This window comes from Solanum stenotomum, chromosome 4 (genome assembly GCF_019186545.1).
Source record: "Solanum stenotomum isolate F172 chromosome 4, ASM1918654v1, whole genome shotgun sequence".
Lineage (NCBI taxonomy): Eukaryota > Viridiplantae > Streptophyta > Magnoliopsida > Solanales > Solanaceae > Solanum > Solanum stenotomum.
In genome coordinates, this window is record NC_064285.1 from 12,488,691 (window position 1) to 12,503,319 (window position 14,629).

At 29.8% G+C, this 14,629-nt stretch overlaps 2 protein-coding genes across 3 annotated transcripts in view; both read right to left on the reverse strand.

The window, feature by feature from the left end:
• Positions 1-14,629, reverse strand: part of LOC125862319 (cytochrome c1-2, heme protein, mitochondrial-like) — a 924,866-nt gene that overhangs the window by 679,180 nt on the left and 231,057 nt on the right. The window contains exon 1 of one of the 2 annotated variants that reach the window (XM_049542368.1): positions 8,600-8,604. The exons of the other annotated variant lie outside the window; for it this stretch is intronic. Coding sequence (XP_049398325.1) covers positions 8,600-8,603 — 4 coding nt within the window. The 5' untranslated portion in view covers position 8,604. Of the gene's footprint in view, positions 1-8,599; positions 8,605-14,629 lie in introns of those variants that run through there. 2 annotated transcript variants of the gene reach the window in all.
• LOC125862338 (uncharacterized) overlaps positions 1-14,629 on the reverse strand; it is a 533,211-nt gene that overhangs the window by 335,658 nt on the left and 182,924 nt on the right. The gene's annotated exons all lie outside the window — the stretch shown is intronic.

The following is a 14,629-nucleotide window of genomic DNA, read 5'->3' on the forward strand; positions in this document are numbered from 1 at the left end:
ATTATTGCAATATAATTTATATCGGATTCCACGTAAAATGATAGAGTATTTAGAATTTAAGACGTACAAACTAGTTACGGAATTGTGACCGATCAAGCTAAGCCAAATAATTTTAAAATATATTTGATTTTGTTTTAAACTAATAAACATAAAACTAACTAGTGGGGGAACAAACTCGATGCTTTGAGACATACTCTCTCTTTAATTACTTGTCCATTTTTTCTTTTTAAGTTGTCCCTAATTACTTGTCCATTTTGACAAATCAAGAATGGACAATTTTTTTTTTATCTATTATACCCTTAATTAATTATTTTGAAAAATGTAGAACTTCTTGAAACTCTTAAATTTTATACCATTTTTCGGAGGTGCGGAGTTGGTGACTGAGAAATTCATATTTTTGGTAGTGTGGTAGGTAGTAGTGTGGTTGGTGAGGAATTCATCTTAAAGATTTTATTATAACATTCTTTTTTCAAGGGTCTTAATCTTGATATCTCTTTAACATTATTTATGATATATTTTAGATATAACATATCTTGGGTTCTTAGATACATGTATAAATTATTTTCCATTAATTGTTCTATTAATTTTATATTTTCTATAGCTTCTGTCCAATATTGTAAATATTCGTAGTTCATTTTAATCTGAATTTATTTCTAAATCATACCATTCTATTCTTTCGAAGTGTAAATCATGTAGGTCTATTTCATACCATTGTTGGTTTAATATATCTTCTGATTCGTTATCATTAAATATTTTTTTCCGATATGATTCTCCTTAATTCAATTATTTTTATACCTTTAAGTATATATAAGATTAAAGTTTCATAGTTTTTTATCATTTCATCATGCATGTATGTAGTTATGTTCTTTATGATGCAAGTTTTTTATTTCCAATTATTCCTTCCTATCATATTCATAATTGATTAAATTCATATTAGATTATTATGGACTAGATTATCTGTTTATCATGTTCTCCTGTCACTACTAACATCGTACTTTAGCGGATAGTTCCCTCTTATCAACGCCTCAACTTTGTTTACTCCCCTAAACGGCTTTCCTCGCTTACCGGTTTCAACATTAGGATGACATAGTATAAAAGTTTTATCTATTTCTTCATTTTCTTTTGTTATTCTTATCATAGCAGTTAAACTATCTTCTAGTTTTACTGTTTCTTTTTCTAACATTAAACTTAGATTGTCACCTATTTTCTTATATCTTCTTCCTAGATTAGAAAATATTATTTTTATTTTTAATCTGTGATAGTTTTCATATGTTTTTTCATCTATTGCGTATTCTTCTTTATTCATTTATAGATTGTGTTGAAGTTTATATTCTAAACTTTCTTTCTGTATCTGTAGATATAAAATAGTTTTCCTCTGTGCTACTATAGATTTTTTACATGTTTCTGCGAATATATTACTGTTAAGTCTACTTTGCCTATGTGCTAATTCTTGTCTTTTTGTAATAATTATTTCAGTAAGTTTTTGTCTATATTCGTTTTTCTCGTTATTCATTGTATCTTTATATATTGAATATATTTATATTCTATTTTAGATATATTATCTATTAATTGATCTAATTTGTCGTTATCAATTTTTGTGATATTGAGTTGTTTATATTCCGGATATAATTTGTTTGACTTTCTTCTTATTTTTCTTAACTCTCTACTAGTATGTTTCTTAGTATATTTCGTTTCATCCATAGCTCTGATATCATTAGCAAACATAGATAATACAAAGAATTATGAATTCATCAACTACCAATTCTGCACCCCCCNAAAAAAAAAAAAAAGGTATCAGAGCTCTGATACCATTTTTTGGTGCGGAATTCATTTTACTGGTAGGTGAGGGATTCAAGATATACTAAGATATTTTTGGTAGTGTGGTTGTGAGGAGTTCATGACTTTTTTGGTAGGTGAGGAATCCATTTTAAAGATTTTATTATAATATTCTTTTACTAAGTGTTTTAATCTTGATATCTGTTTAATATTATTTATGAAATATTCTTGATATAACATATCTTGGGTTCTTAGGTACAGATATAAATTATTTTCCATTAATTGTTCTAATAGTTTTATATTTTCCATAGCTTCCGTCCAATATTGTAAATATTCATAGTTCATTTTAATCTGAATTTATTTCTAAATCATATCATTCTATTCTTTCGAGGTCTAAATCATGTAGGTCTATTTCATACCATTATTGGTTTAATATATTTTCTGATTCGTTATCATTAAATATTTTTTTCCATATGATTCTTCTTAATTCAATTATCTCTATACATTTAAGTATATATAGGATTAAAGTTTCATAGTTTTTTATTATTTCATTATGCATTATGTAGTCATGTTCTTTATCATGCAGGTTTTTTATTTCCAATTATTCCTTCCTATCATATTCATAATTGATTAAATTTATATTCGATCATTATGAACTAGATTATTTGTTTATCATGTTCTCTTGTCACTACTAGCATCGTACTTTAGCGGATACTTCCTTCTTATCAGTGCCTCAACTTTGTTTACTCCCATAAACGATTTTCCTCGCCTACCGATTTCAACATTAGGATGGCATAGTATAGAAGTTTTCTCCATGTTTCCAGTGTGCTAATAAACTAGAAATCATGATTCAAATAATTCTAATACATAATAACTAATATAAATTTATTCAATCATATATATGATATTCAAGAATATATGAAATTAGTTCTGCATATTTTTTGAACAATATAACTTTGCCTCTTGCTTATCCATGATATCTGAAGGTTGTTCCGTTATCTATTAAATATTTAAATATTTAAGAGAAAGTATTTTTTTTTTATGATAGTGTTCCGTATATTCAAAGTCTGCTTATTATGTTACATAGACCTTCCTTTATATAAAAAGGAAACAATAGTGCACAATAATGCAAGTACTATACTGCACACTTCCTTTACAATAATGCACACTTACTCCTACCTACCATTCATACACTTGTCCTATTAATAATGCACACCACCTACTATTCATATACTTGTCATCCTTATTAATGCACACCATACCTACCACTTTTAATATGCACATGCATACTACCCTACTTGTTGACTAATAATATTTACATGGTACTTTTTTATATTATTTGCTTTTGGCCATATGTATTCTATGCCTTATCTCTTTATCTACGACTTTCTTTGCACATATGTTTTTTTATTTTTGTCTTCTTCTTTTTCTTATCTTTTTTCGTCTCTATCTTATTTGATCATTCCAGCTGGACATCGAGAATCACATTATCTTCTCCTTTACATTTTGAACATATATGGTCAGGATATTTATGTCCAATTGGCTTACAATATCTGGTTAATAGTTCTGACGAAATAAATCATGTCTTGAGTGCTCTTATCGTAGGTCTTTCTTCTGGTTTTAATAATAATAAAATCCATCGCTGGACTTCATCCATATCTGCTTTCCTTAGTTGTCTTGAATTTGAATATATCATTAACTGGTCTCTAGAGTAGTAACTCCATATAGCATTTCCGTTTAAATAATTGTTTGTTAACTCTTGTATAATAGTTGATATACCAATTATTCTTTTATTGGCATAAAAACTTGGTATCTCTATTTTTCATATTTCTTCCTGTTGTCCAATATCTTCAGGTATAATCATATATTTGGTTAGTCCTATTTTAATAACTTGAATTGGGGGTTTTATCTCTTCGTATAATATCTCCGCTGATGCTGTATAAAACTTTACATAAAATACATTTCCCTTGGTAACTCTTTTATATGTAATGAATGTCTTGTATAGCTCTGGTATTCCACTTATTTCTTCTCTGTCGTATGTGTATATGGTATTTAATAGTCCATAATTGTAACATGTCCTTACTAAATTGGCGTTAGTTTTTTGCTGTGCGATTAGCTTGTTATAACCTTGTAATTTTTGGGTTAGGTAGTCTTGATTTGGTTCTTTGGTTGTAGTGGATCTAGGATTACAGTTTAAATAGGTTTGAATTTTGTATATATTTTCAATATATGTTCTCGTGACATGGTTATATAATTTTTTTTCTCATTTTTTAGGCTATCTGCATAGGTAGAGGTTTGTGGTTCCATAGTCAATGTAATTTTTGGCATTTTTGGAGTAAATGGTTTTTTAAATAGCTGGTTAAATTTGTATTCTTATGCCGTTTTTCACTAACTTGTTTACTTGTACCTGCAGCTGTATTTAAACAAATATTATGAGTTTTAAGGTGTTTCCCAACGTCACCTTTTAGCTCCGCATATTTACAGTCATGTTGCTGACCTGTATTAGCTTTAGACCTCAGATTATCTTCATTAGTCTTTGGCTTTTGTATCTCATTGTCCATACTGTGCACTTTTATACAAAGTGTAGTAATGGCTTTGAGTGTATCTTCAATTGTATTTTCTTTCTCAGTCTGAGTAGCTTTGTCTTGATAAGTAATCTGCAATAACATTCTTGTCAGTTTTTATTACTTCAATAGTAAATGTAAAATTTAATATATTTAATACCAATCTTTTTATTTCTTTTGTAGTTACCGAATCTTGTATTTTTCTTGTTAGCCACCATTTTACTTGTGTGTTATCCGTTCTTATAATAAATTTGTTATATACAATATATGGTTCAAATGATAATAAACATTTATATACTGAATATAATTCTTTCCTATTTATTTTCCATTTTATCACCATATTAGTAAATGTTCCTGAATAATATTTGCTATGATGTTCTATTTTTTCTTCATCATACATGTATTTTAAGACTCCTCCATAAATTTTTTCACTGGCGTCTGATTCTACTATATAAGTAAATTTTTTGTTTTCATCCGAAAAAAATATAGTTTAGGTAGGTTCTTACGTAATGATTTTATTTTTTGTATTTGTATTTGGTCTTTTTTATCAAACTGGTAGTCTGCATCTTTCTTTAACTTTTGTTGTAATAGTTTTAAATTCCATGCTAATTTTGGTATGTATTTATCTTACTTGATTTACTAATCCTAGAAATGATTGTAATTTCTTTTTTCTATCTAATTGTTTATTTGAGTTAATTATCTTTTGTACTATATGTGTTTGCATTTTTATTTCTTTTTTATCTATTTGTATTCCTAAAAATTCTATTTGCTTTTTCATTATGTCTGCTTTCTTTTTGCTTAGACTTATGCATGAATATTCTATAATATGTATGAATTTTTCTAATAATCTTATGTGTTCATCTTGGGTTTTAGAATATAGTAATATATCATCAATATATACTACACAATTTTCTAGTTGTTTGAAGTAGTTATTCATAAAGTATTGATATCTACCTGGGGGCATTTTTATATCCAAATGGTAATATATTCCATTTTGTGGTACTGTAAATGCTGTAAGTTTTTTAGATTCTTCTTCTAACTTTAAGTGGTAAAATCCTGATTTACAGTCAAATTTACTAAAGTAATTATATCCTTGTATTTGTCTTATCTTTAATATTTTATTAGGTATTGGGTAATTATATGTTTTAGTTTTTGCGTTTAAATTTATATAATCAATAACCATTCTACTTTTTCCTATTTTTTGTTCACTATATTTATTTACTATAAATGCTGGGCTTTTGTTCTTGTTGTTGCTTTTTTTGTATATACCCTTTTTCTAGTAATTCGGTTATATGTATCTTAAATTCTGTTAAATCATTAAAATTATATTTTAATGGTTTTTGGGTTATTATGCTATTATTATCAATTAGCTCAATTTTTACTTTTGTTTTGTATTTTTCCCATCCTTGTAAAGGATCTTCACTATATAACAATTCTAACTTATCTTGGATTATTTTTACTTTATCTATAGAGAATATAATTAATTCTATTTTTCTTCTTCTTTTATATTTTCTAATTTTTGTGTAATTTTTTCACTTTCTTTTATCCATTCTGTTGTTTTTCGTTTTTTGTTATACTTTTTTGCTCCTATTTTTTGTTGACATGGTGTTGTGAACCATCAGTGTGTTTTTGTTATTATATGTGGTACAATTTTTCTATAAATGGCAATCCTAATAGCATATCTTTTGTGGTCAATTCAAAGTTATATATTTCTTCTATAGTTAATATCTTATCCATATTTGTATTTTTTTATTTTTTGCCTTATATGTAATCATGCTTCCTTCATTATTAAATCCTGTTACTACTATCGGTGTTTTTAATTTTTCCCATTTATCTTCTGGTAAGCAATTGTATTTACATATATTAGTTTCTGCTCCTGTGTCTATCATTGGTGTATAATATCTGTTGTAATATCCTTCTATTATTATCTTTGCAAGTACATATATTTTCATGTTTTTACCATAAGAAAGTTCTTTTTATTATTATCTTCTTATTATTATAATTTATTGTTATTATTTGCGGATGACATAGAACTGATTGATGAGACGCGGGATAGAGTTAATGCGCGGTTGGAGGTGTGGAGACAAACGCTGGAGTCCAAAGGGTTCAGGTTGAGTAGGATCAAAACAGAATATTTGGGGTGCAAATTTAGGGATGTGTTGGATGAGACAGATGTGGAAGTAAGACTTGCCACACAAGTCATTCCTAAGAAGGAAAGTTTTAAGTATCTTGGGGCTGTAATCCAAGGGAGTGGTGACATCGACGACGATGTCACACATCGCGTTGGTGCTGCTTGGATGAAATGGAGGCTTGCCTCTGGAGTATTGTGTGATAAGAAAATTCCACCGAAACTTAAAGGTAAGTTCTACAGAGTGGTAGTTAGACCGGCCTTGTTGTATGGAGCGGAGTGTTGGCCAGTTAAGAACGCACGTGTTCATAAAATGCATGTTGCGGAGATGAGAATGTTGAGATGGATGTGTGGACACACTAGGAGCGACAAGATTAGGAATGAGGTTATCCGGGAGAAGGTGGGAATGGCCTCTGTGGTGGACAAGATGAGGGAAGCGAGACTGAGATGGTTTGGACATGTGAAGAGACGGAGCACAGACGCCCCAGTGAAGAGGTGTGAGGTAATGGTAGTAGAGGGTACGCTGAGGGGTAGAGGTAGGCCCAAGAAGTATTGGGAAGAGGTGATTAGACAAGACTTGGCTATGCTTCACATTACCGAGGACATGACTCTAGATAGGAAGGAGTGGAGGTCGCGTATTAAGGTTGAAGGTTAGTAGGGTTAGCGTGTGTCTTCCCTTGAGAGGGTTTGTGTGGTTAGCGTTTGGAGTAGTCGTAGCCTTATGCTGTGTACTGCGTTTCATTCCCAATTTCTTTCTTGATGTTATTGTCTCATTTGTTGATTATACGCTATCTTTTGTATTGGTTGTTTTGTTTTATATATATCTCTCCTGTCACTTAGATTTGATGTTCTTGAGCTGAGGGTCTCCTGGAAACAGCCTCTCTACCTCCACGAGGTAGTGGCAAGGTCTGCGTACTATTTACCCTCCCCAGACCCCACCTAGTGGGACTCCACTGGGTTGTTGTTGTTGTTGTTGTTGTATTATAATTTATTGTTAACTATTTGTGTATACTTTAAACTTTATTATTATTGGTACTCCTCCAATGATTATTTCCTTTTCCGTAGTTTCTTCGGTATATATCAATGTCTTTGGTAGTTCAGGACATGATTGTTCAGTAGTAATTATGTCATCTTCTGTTACTAGTTCTCTTGTAATATAGTTTTCTTCTTGTCCTCTATTTATTAATATTAGATATTTTCGTTTTTCCATTACTCCTGTTATGTAGTAATGATATGGTTCTATTTCTTCTTCAATTTATTTTTGTGGAGTTTTATCTATTCTTCTTGAGATACTCATTTTTGATGATATTTAGGGTATTTCATAGTTTATTCTTTTTTATGTACTTAATCTTTCTTTTACTATTTCTAAATCTTCTTCTATATCAATCTCATTATAAGTATAATTATTGTTATTTATGACTGTAACTATCCTTTCAAAAGGATCTTCTATTTTTATTTTATTTATTTTATTTTTTGTTGTTATTTTATGTTTTGTTGTTAAAACATATAAGTTTTTACATCTAGCTGTAAATATTGTACTTCTGGGGCTAGTTCTATCCCTGACATTCTCCAATATAATATTAGTGATTTATCCATGTTTCTGTCATTTATTGCTACTGAGTAGTTTACACTTATTATAAATTTAAATTTTTGGTATATAAGGTTACCTTTTACTGCACTTATTATATTTTTTTCTATGGGTTGTATAATTCTATCATCTGCTAAGTATATTTATATGGGTGTATCTATTCCTTCTCTAAAACATGCTTTTATTAGTATTTCTGTTCCTCCTAAATGTACATATTTAGTTGGATTTTTAGCTTTAATATCTTGTATTTCTTTAATTATTATTCGTTTGTTTATTATTGGTATTTTAGCCTTTCCTTTGGTGTATTTGCAATCTTTGATATGTTCTCTTTGACTTACTACATAATATTCTTCTTTTTGTCGTTTAAACCAGTTTCTTATTGTTGGTATTTCGAATATTTTTTCTACGTTTAGATCTAATTCTTTTCCTTTTTTGGTTCAAATATATTATTATCAAACATTTTTTTTTGTTCTGCCGATTCTTCATCTTGATATTTTTCTTTAGTTATTATTTCTATATCTGTTTCAGTCATTAATATAGTGTTCATTATCTGATTCTATTGCTGAATTATTTTTCCATTTTGTCTGTTTCATTTTCTGATAATTCATATATGCTATCTTCACTTTCTAATTCATAATCTACGTATTCTATTTGTGTATATTTTTCATTGTCTATTATTATTTCTGATATTTATTTTTTCTTTGGATCTTTAGGTAATTTACAATCTCTAGCTATATGTCCTAATTTTCCACAATTATAACAAGTACATTCCGTTAGTTTTCTTTTTGGTCTATATGGTCTTTTGGTTTTGTAGTTTTTTACATAGTATCTTCTTCTTGGTTTTTTATATTTATATTTTGATCTATATTTTTTGTTATATCTCTTTTTATAGTATTTGTCCGTACAACCAAATTAGGGAGCCGTTTTATTTTTGCAACATGCTAAGTTTTTTACTAGTATTTTTTCTATTTTTATTTCTTCTTTATGTTTTTCACATAGTTCTATAAACCATCGTTGTAAGAATTTTATTCTGGCTTCTAAGGTATCTGTTAATCCTGCTTCATTCCAACTTTTTATTACTTTTGAATTAATAGATTCTGGTAATTTTGTAAAATATAATTTCCTTATTTCCTTACTTTCTTCTGTGCTATATGTTCCTTTATAATAATATTCTCTAAATGCACATGTATATTTATCTATATAACACATATTACATATTGCTAATTTTGTCATTAGATTCTGATTTATGATTTTTTTTTCTCTATTTTGTTCTTCTACTTATGTTGTCATACTACTAAATTAATTTCTTATAGCTATTTCGTATTTATGTAATATTTCCATAGTTGTAGTAGCTAATTCACCATTAGATTTTTTATTACTTCTTAGAGTTTTTAAACTTTCATATGATAAATTTTGCAGCTTTACTGTTCCTATAAGTGTTCTTTCTATATATCCTGGTATTTCTGTCATTCCTATTTTGTTATCTATTAATTGTTTTGATATATATCCATCCATAATTGGATTGTTTTATTTAAATCTGCTACACAGTCTAAATCTAAAAAAATCATGTTGTTCAGTTATTGGTTTAGGTGTCCATTTTTTATTTAATCTTTTATCCCATATAGTTTTTTCTTTATCATATTGTCCATAGTTTGCATTATAATATTTTAAATATTTTGGGTTTTTTATTCCTGATATACTAGGTTTTTCATCCATGTCTACGTCTCCTGTATTACTTCTAAATTCTTTGTATTATCTATGTTTGCTAAAAGTTCTGTATATGTTTCACTTGTTTCCGAATGTTGTTCATCTAGATCATTGTCATTTATTTCATCAATTCTTATTTCGGGTAGATTTTTTTGGTTATTTTCTTCTTTTTCTTCTAATTCATCTTCTAATTGCAATTTTTCTTTAAATTTATTTATCTCATTTGCTAATTTTATTTTTTGATCTCTTTCTTTTTGTTTCATTTCATACATTTCTTTTAACATTGCCAGCTTTTTTTCTAATTCTATTATTTTAGTATTTTTTACTTCTTCTAATTGTTGTACTTTCTTTTTTGCTTGTTGTTTTATTTTTTCAATTTCCATTTTTCTATCTATTTCTTCATTTTCTTTTGTTATTCTTATCATAGCAGTTAAACCATCTTCTAATTTTACCGTTTCTTTTTCTAACATTAAACTTAAATTGTCACCTATTTTCTTATATCTTCTGCCTAGATTAGAAAATATTATCTTTATTTTTAGTCCGTTATAGTTTTCATATGTTTTTTCGTCTATGGCATATTCTTCCTTATTCATGTATAGATTGTGTTGAAGTTTATATTCTAAACTTTCTATTTGTATTTGTAGATATACAATAGTTTTTCTTTATGCTACTATAGATTTTTTACAAATTTCTGCAAATATATTATTGTTAAGTCTACTTTGCATATGTCTTAATTCTTGTCGTTTTGCTATAATTATTTCAGCAAGTTTTTGTCTATATTCGTTATTCTCGTTATTCATTGTATCTTTAAATATTGAATATATTTATACTCTATTTTAGATATATTATCTATTAATTGATCTAATTTGTCGTTATTAGTTTTTGTGATATTGAGTTATTTATATTCTGGATATAATTTGTTCAATTTTCTTCTTATTTTTCTTAACTTTCTACTAGTATGTTTCTTCTTATATTTCTTTTCATCCATAGCTCTGATACCATTTCTTTTCATCCATAGCTTTGAATTAAGTATTAATTGATGAATTCCTATGATTTTTATGTTGAATTCCCCAAGAACCCATGAAACCCCCATATTACTCAATTATGATCTTGTGATGTGGGTTTGTTGATTATAGAAGAATGTTATAATGAGATTATGCTTGTAGTAATTGTGCTAATTGAATCATGTTATTATCCATGTCTAATGTAGTGAATTCTAGATGTGTGGATTTAATGTGATCTATGATCCTTGAATGCAAGATATGAGAATTATGCATGATTATGAGATTTATGTACATGTCTTATGAACACTTTTGAAAGTGAAGTGTCTATGATGATGATATTGTTGTTATGTCATTGAAAGGACATTCTCACATACACACTCCATGCATGAACATGATTATGATGTAACTATGGTGTTGTTGAAAGGCTATTCTCATATACACCCTTACATATGACTATGAAAGAAATGTCCATGATTACGATAATGATGTTGTGCTGATTAAAAGACTATTCTCAATTTTACACTTATGAATGATGATGACGTGTTGTGAAAGGTTTTCTCACAATATGAAGATTCTAAGGTGGAAAGGCTATTCTCACCTCTTGAATCTATGAGCTATATCATGATATTGTGTTGGATTAAGTGTTAAGACATTCTTCCATAAACATGAACCTAAGTCAAGACTTAATATGAACTTAATGGGAATTATACTTAGCACTAAGTGGATATTGAATATGAGATGAAAGCTTTTAAGCCAGTAGTCCGGCTTTCCAATTGGGTTCCTTCTACGCCAGTGAGTCCGGGTTCCCAAAACATGTATCTCATGAGATAGAAACCTTCTACCTCAGAAGTTCGGGTTTCTAGTAGCAATCTCCTTATCCCATAACTATGAGCCCACATAGGTCTTTAGCTAGTGGATCCATCTAAGCTAACAAACTTTATTTCTACCTTAGGCAAGTAGGACACCTCTTTTCGGTATGGGGGCATGACACCGGATTCCATGTTAAGCTCACATGGTCTATATCGGTTAAGGCTTATTCCCACCATGATAAAATATGAACAAGAACATGATTTATGAACTATGGCTCCTCAAGAAGCTCTACTTAGTGTGAGTGGGGATATGGAACTTCATTCATGCATTGCATAAGTAGGCTTTGAGAGTGGTTATGGTGTGTTTCTCTTATGTTATGAAAGTTTATGAATTGATGCATGTTTAATGTGGATTGTTGCTATGAGTTGCTTTTCTTGATATGAGTTATTAAAGGTGAATGTTTTCTTATCTATGAGTATGTGAGATCAAAGGATGATAAGCATGAGTATGGTGGCCTAAAAGTGCTACTTAGTATTAGATGGGATTATTGGATCTTATCTATGCATTGCACAAGTATAACTTAAGGTTACTTATGAGATGGTTCTCTTATGACATGAAGATCTTAGTGTTGACTATGTATATGAACTATGCTTTATAATGACTAATGGTTACATTATGCCTATGATAGAGGTTATGCTTATGGTTATGTTGTTATCTTTTGTGTCATGATGATCTATGTTTATGAGTTACGATTTCCAACTATTTCTAAGATGATGTTTAAAATTGACATATGGCATGGTTTCAACTAAAATGTCCCTTTTTCATGATTTCAAGGTTTGTATGCATGGCTATCATACTTAGTGCATTTTTGTACTAACACATATTTTCCTACATTTTCCCCAAGTGTAGGGTTTGGCTATATGGAGTTCCATTCTCGTGGCTAGATGCTAGTAAAGCAAGGAGTTGAAGATTTGGTGAGTCCTCATAGCATCGAGGATTGATCACCTTTCCTTTATGTCTTTTCTTTATGTTTTAGACTATTGTATGGGCTGCGTCCCAAAGGTTATTCAAGTTGAGTTTAGATGGTTTGAGACAAAGTTTTGTAGACATTCACTTGCTTTTATAAAAGCTTCGATTGTATGGAAAAAGTTTTAAAATTTCCACGTCATTTCTATTTATCTTATGTTATGATATGCTAAGTGGCTTACATGGAGCCTTTTGGGGTTCTCTGTGCCATGTTACATCTAGGGGGTACCCCTGGGTCGTGAGAGGAATCAGGGTAAAATAGTCCAAAAATTACTTTGAAGATCGAAAGGGTAAAATTAAATTTTTATTTAAAAATCAAGCTCTACAAGTCAAAAGGAGTTCATGGTTATAAAACCCATTAAAATCGATCAAGAAACGAGCTTCAAATCAAGCAAATATTAATTTTTCAAACTTAGGGGAAAATACCTAAAACCCACACTAAAATAAAGATTTAAAAGTATTTTGGATGATAAAAATTGATTGAATCAACAAGGAGTTGGTAAAGAAAGCTTATCCACAGGAACTTTCACAAAAATGCTCCCAAGAATTGCCTCCCCAAAGCTCCCAAAGATTGAAAATGGTGAAAATGAGAAAAAAGTGAAAAATCTTGAATTTAGGTTCTGTCTAGGTGAAAATGGTAATCGCGATCGCGAAGGGCACGAAAGATTACATCGCATCAGAAGGCCCCCGTCCGCGATTGTGAAGGAAAAGGGAGAGAAAGGTTCATCGCGATGCGAGCCTAACGATCGTGATCGTGAAGATCAAAAAGACCTACATCAGAAACTAAAAAACCAACAACTCAACACAAGGGAAAAGCCTCTAGATGGACCCTCCGAAATCGTTCGGAGTCTGATAAAAATAATCTAGACGTGCTATCCCACGAAATTGAACATTCTGGACTCAATAGAATCATTGAATTTCCCAAAAGAGGTTAGATGATGAAATTACCCTCCCGAACCACTCTTAAGATTTAAAACTGAACTTCTCACATGTAACATCCCGCATCTAGAAATAATTAGAATGTAGTTTAAATCTGGAAATTTTCGTTTTTGGAAAGTTCAAGGGAAATCTGGAAAATTGTAAGCAAGAAAAGTTGAGTTTTTGTCATTTTCAAATGATCATAACTCCTAGCTCAGGATGATTTAGGAGTATTTATAGATATGGTTGGAAAGCTCTTGGAACTATCTTTCCAACGCTGCCAATTTTGCGCGATTCCGAGTTCGTATGAGTGAGATATGCACTTTGGAAATTGGGCAGTTGCATTAAGGAAATGTCAAATCCGGATTTTAAAGGGTAGTTTGGTCTTTTCCTTACCCTTTTATTTTAATTCGTTTCTGGAAATTAATAAGGGGTCTAAACTGAATTAGATCAGTTTAGACATTTACCAAATAGAGCTAGGGTTTTGGAGGAGGAACGCAAGAAAAGAGAAAAGGAGGAAAAAGCTAGATTCTTCATCGTCGTAAGGAATTGCTTACGAATTTCGACGAGGATTCAATCCATTAAGGTATGTAAGCTTCCATAGTGTTGGTTCTTTCACCCACACACCAATCATGATTTATTCAGCGTAATTTCGTTCTTGAAATTTAAAGATTAGGGTTCTTGATAAGTTCTTGATCATAAGTGTTCTTAAAGTTTCATTAAGTTTTGAAGTAAGATTCTGCTTAGCTCAACTTTAAATGACCATATCTCTTAGAATATTAAGAGTTACGTGAGTCATAACCTATCCAATTAAAGGTAATTGAATCTACTTTCCAACCCCACCAGTTTCACGTCAATCCAATATCTGAGTAAAAAGTTATGACTATTTTAGTAACCTATACAGTGCTGTTACGAATTAGCCGACGGGAAAATATTGAAAACAATCATTTTTGTCTTTTTACCTCCAAGAAAACCATCAACGAATTTCTTGACTAATTAAAAAGCTCAAAACAATCAGATTTTCATCTTCAATCATGAAAATCATAATTTTTGGCTATAGAGATTTTAAGAAACTAACTCGAGAATCTCAAGAAAGGTCTTCTTGATT